General features: G+C 53.8%; 1 protein-coding gene across 9 annotated transcripts in view; it reads right to left on the bottom strand.

The window, feature by feature from the left end:
• The window catches only part of eif4g3a (eukaryotic translation initiation factor 4 gamma, 3a), a 71,428-nt gene that overhangs the window by 20,172 nt on the left and 46,256 nt on the right, over nt 1–5,000 (bottom strand). For all 9 annotated transcript variants that reach the window (XM_062546080.1, XM_062546084.1, XM_062546082.1 and 6 more), the window contains 5 exons: nt 4,623–5,000; nt 3,814–3,905; nt 3,055–3,355; nt 2,146–2,270; nt 364–486 (listed from right to left, as the gene is read on the bottom strand). The exon at nt 4,623–5,000 is cut by the window's right edge. In XM_062546080.1, the coding sequence (XP_062402064.1) occupies nt 364–486; nt 2,146–2,270; nt 3,055–3,355; nt 3,814–3,905; nt 4,623–5,000 (1,019 nt within the window). The remainder of the gene's footprint in view (nt 1–363; nt 487–2,145; nt 2,271–3,054; nt 3,356–3,813; nt 3,906–4,622) is intronic.

The raw sequence follows: 5,000 nt of genomic DNA, 5'->3' as shown, positions 1-5,000 counted from the left end.
GTTAGCCCAGCCGTGGCTTGGAGGCCTAAATTATGGTCCCAGTGCAGTGCACTCCTCGCCTCGGGGCTTCTTTTTTTACCTCGGTGAGTTTAAAACTGAACACGCTCACCTCTGTGGCACTAGTTTAGCTGCGTGTGCCTACACATTCATGTCAGTATGTGGGCGCTTTTGTGCAGGGAGCATGTCAGCATGAGAGTGCACTGGTGTGTGTGTGTGTGTGTGTGCGTGTGTATGTACAGTATGTATGTATACATATGTGTATGTGTGTGTGTCTGTATGTACAGTATGTGTGTGTGTGTGTGTGTGTGTATGTATACGTGTGTGTGTGTGTGTGTGTGTGTGTTTGCATTTGTATGGACTCACCGGAGCACCCCTACCACCCGTGATGGGTCGTCCTCCGAAGTCGGCGAAGGCCGGGGTGAAGTCGGGGCCCCTGGAGATGACCCTGGGGTCCGGCGCTCGGCTGGGCAGCTTGTTCTGGTTTATCTGGGGGGGAGAGGGAGAAGCGGCACAGGGCCCTTGCATCAGCACTGCAGTACCACTCGTCTCCAGCAGGGGGAGGGGACGAGCGCCAATCCACCTCCGGCAGATGAATGGGAACGGCGCAGAGAGCTCTCCACCCCTCCCCCTACCCGCCCTGCTCTGCTCGGCTCGGCTCCTCTCTGCTCTCCATACTGCCCCTGAGCCACGCCGCTGATCCCAGAGCTGTGGGGAAGCCCACCCCTCTCTCTCTCTCTCTTTCTCTCGGGCTCTCTGTCTCAATCACTCTCTGGATCAACACCAGATCTGGCAAAAAAAACTAACCCCATCAATCTTGAAGACCACACCCGGAAGGGAAAAGGGCACGACCAGATGTGAGACGTAACGAAAATTCAGACAGACAGACACAGACAAATAAAGTGTGACGTGGGAGAGAGGGGGAGAGAGCGAGAGAGAGAAAACGAGAGAGAATAAGACGTCAATCATGAAAGAGGGAGAGAGAGAGAGAGAGTGAGTGAAACAGAGGGAATAGAGGGTGATGGAGTGAGACAGTGTATTGGGGGGAGAGAGAGTATATAAGGTTTACTTAGAGGGCCTGAGAGAGAGTCAGTCTGACAGGAGAGAGAGAGAGAGAGAGAGAGAGAGAGAGAGAGAGAGAGAGAGAGAGAGAGAGAGGGGGAAAGAGAGGGAGGGGGGAGGGCGAGGGAGAGAGAGGGAGAGAAAGCAGAGCAGGCCCACCCATACCTCTGAAAGAGTCCAGCTCAGCTCAGGAGCTTTGCCCACATGTGCTCTGAGAAAAAGTCAAACTAGGAGCCTTCAAGGGAACGCACAAAAAGCCCACCGCCACCCTCACTCCCTTAACACACACCACACGTAGCCTGGGCGTTTGTTTCAAGCTCTCCGTTTGAGGGGTGAATTATCCCCCTCTGCCAACTCTGACATAACCCCACTGCAATTTTAATGAAAACAGGACGTTTGTGCGTTGGGACAGAGGGAGAGAATGGAAGAACTAGACGGAAGGAGAGAGAGAAAAGAAAGAGAAAGAGAGAGAGAGAGAAAGAGAGAGGTGTGTGGGGGGGGGGGGGTTGGGCTAGAGTAGAGTAAAGATGTGGATGCTTAGCTAGATGAGACATGGACAAAGCCCCAACAGTCGTCTAATCATTTAACAATCTTATCAGGACGGCTCTTTACGACTGCTCTCCTGGCTGGACCCACAGCAGGGAGGAGGAGAGGAGAAAAGCTTTGGAGGAGAGAAGAAAAGCTGACGCTGTGTTTCCCTGAATAGATTTGACCAAAGAAATCAGTGTGTTCTTGGATGTGTGTGTGTGTGTGTGTGTGTGTGAAGGTTTTAACATGCCTCTCATCTATGTCATACTGTAATCAGGACTTGGCATATGTTTGTTGTGTGTGATGAGAGTATGAGTGATGAACTAGAGTGTTAAACATTTTAAGCGACATGTTGCAGGTATGTGACAGGTTGTGAACAATGACCACTGTGTGCGTGTGTGCGTGTGTGTGTGTGTGCGCGTGTGATGTGGTATGTGTGCGAAAATTTGATGTAGTGTGTGTGTGTGATGTGGTGCGTCTGTTAGAATGTGACGTGTGTGTGTGTGATGTGGTATGCAATGTGAAAGTGTGTGTGTGTGTGTGTGTGTGTGTGTGTACCTTGTCCAGCACCACGTCGCTGATCTGTGGGAGGCCCTCAGGCTTCAGCACGCAGGCCGGCATGAACTGGAAACCCAGCAGGAAGTCCCGGTTGTACTGCCTCTTACCGTTAGCCTGCACCAGCTCTGTACCACACACACACACACACACACACACACACACACACACACACGTGGGAACAAAAGGTGAGAGGTCAGCACAGCTCGGTCCAAACACAGCAGAAGAGTGAAACACATTGTTAAATCATATCAAGTCAGCCCTGTTGAATATGTAGACGGGTAAAAAAAGCTCATCATGGAATATCTTCTAAAGCATGATTTTAGGACAGCAATCTAAAGTGGTGAGGTACGGTGCTCTAGCATTGAAGCCCATGACTTCCATAACATATTTACATACATACACACATATTTACATACATTACATCACTTTTGCATTTCTTGGTCACTGCTTGTGCGGTCAACCAGTCGGCTCTTAGAGGACAGTATTTATGTCTGCACTTGAGAGCGTAGTAATGCATATTTATGTATTTGTATACATTTTGAAAAGGATATGTTATGTAATTGCAAAACTCCTACAGCACCTCATAATTGTGCCTTGGGGACACATAAAATGTTTCAAACTGAACTGAACCAAACGGAAAAAAAGCTCCTTGCTGAGGAAGTGTTAAAAACAAACGGGATGCATGTAGCTGCATGTCATGTGCCACCACCAGCTTACACTTGACATTTCGCCCCAGAGTGTGCGAATGCGCCAAGTGTGTTTAGCGTTGGCACATGGTGTTGCACAGTGGGGGTGTTAGCCTATGGGCCCACTGTTGAGCATGTGCTGTGCACACACACAGTATGAGGCTCCTCTTCGACAGTAATTACACCTGTCTGCCTCTGGCGAGCCTTCGCCTCTAGTTCTCACCTTCTTGGAAGAGGTAGGCAGGTGCGGCGGGGGAGCCGGCGTTCTGGTCGCCGGGGGCGACGCTGCTGCCGCCGCCGTCGCTGCTCTCCGTCTCGGAGACGTGCGCCGCCCCGTTCCTCATGGGCTCGGGCTCGGGCTGGCCGTTCTCCTCGGGCGCCGGCGTCGGTGTCGGCGTCGGCTGCGGGGGCCGGGACTCCCGGAGGTCCTGAGGGTCCGCGGAGGCCAGAGGGGGGCTGGCGCGGCTCTCCGGGCCCAGCTGGGGGGCCCTCGCTGGGGGAGCGAGCTCTCTGACGGGGCCCTCCTGGAGAGGAGGAGGAGGAGGAGGAGGAGAGGAGAGAGAGAACCAGAAGGAGGTGAGGAGCTCGTGGTGATGATGGATGACAGGATGCAGGACTGTGTTTACGGAGGGCCAGCGCAGTTAGCGCAGGGACACACCGCAGCACATGTGGAAATGGTTAAAAATGCCGCCAGTGTTGAGGACTGGAGCCCAGAGCTCAGGACACACACACACACACACACACACACACACATCTGACCAGACATGAGCATAATCACCATCAAGCACACACACTCAAACACACATCAAACCTACAAACACACACTAGCACACTCCTGACCAATACGCACTGTCAAAATAATCTACACAACCAACCACAGACACACAAACTAGATCACACACACACACACACACACACACACACACACACACACACACACACACACACACACACGCACACACACACACCACCTCCCTCATACCTCTTTCTCCTCGGATGGAGCCTCTCCCATGTGACTCCCTTCATTTGGCTTCTTCCAGCTCTTTGGTGCAGGGGCTGTAGATTGGGCAGGGGCTGGATAACAAACACACACACACACACACAGAGTTAGTTCATTCATTTGAGCACACCATCCCAACCCTTCCCCCACACTCTTCCCCACTATGCGCCTGTGACTTGTGGCCGGTTTGCCTCCTCCCGCTCAGGGTTAAGTGACATCAGCTGGGCTGGCAGCTCCGAATCAGAGCGCCATTGTCCAGCAGGACGCACAGAGCAAAATGAGACAGGACGGTGTGGAACAGCGGGAACAGCTGGACCCTCAACACACACACACACACACACACACACACACACACACTGGGAGAAGCTACAGCTCTTGGTGCTGTTTGGGAACTAACTGTTCCAAAAGCCACTCACAACATGGATCTCTAAGAAGCACAGAGTATATTGAAAGACATATATATATATACACTGTATATTGAAAACTAACAAAACTATTTCATGCTAGCTCAAACACCTGCTCAACTCTTACCACAAGTTTACCACAAAGCCCTCTACAGAAGTCCTTGTGTGTGTGTGTGTGTGTGTGTGTGTGTGTGTGTGTGGGTGTGAGTGTGGGTGTGAGTGTGGGTGTGAGTGTGGGTGTGAGTGTGTATTGAGGGTCCAGCTGTTCCCACTGTTCCATACTGTCCTGTCTCATATGCAGTGTTCCTGTGTGTTCTCCACCTGTCCAGTCACAGGTGCGCTGGTTCCAGGTGCACTAGCTAGAGCACGGCGCAGTAGGAAACCCACCTGTGGCTGAGGTCTTCCGTGAGTTGCTCTGCTTGTGGGCGTCCTCGGTGGCGGCGGCGGCTGCGAGCGTGGCCGAGGCGTCCGGCTTGTGGGCGGTCGGCGCGTCGGTGACGTCCGGCAAAACCGCCGCGGCCGCCGCCTCGCTGCTCTGGGTCTCCTCGAGGGCCGGCGGGGGCACCAGCGGGGGCAGGCCGGGCGGAGGAGCCAGGACGGGGGGCGCGGGCGCCGCACAAGCGGGCGATAAAGAGGAGGACAAGGAGGAGGAAGACGAGGAGGAGGAGGAAGGTGGCGTCACGGCGGTCACGGCGGTCGCGGCGACGAGGGGTTCGGCCGGACGCGGGGACTCGGAGGCGGCCGGGGTCGGAGCCGGCTCCTGAG

Source organism: Sardina pilchardus, chromosome 9 (assembly GCF_963854185.1).
Source record: "Sardina pilchardus chromosome 9, fSarPil1.1, whole genome shotgun sequence".
Taxonomy (NCBI): Eukaryota; Metazoa; Chordata; class Actinopteri; order Clupeiformes; family Clupeidae; genus Sardina; species Sardina pilchardus.
This window is presented reverse-complemented; position numbering and strand designations above follow the sequence as displayed.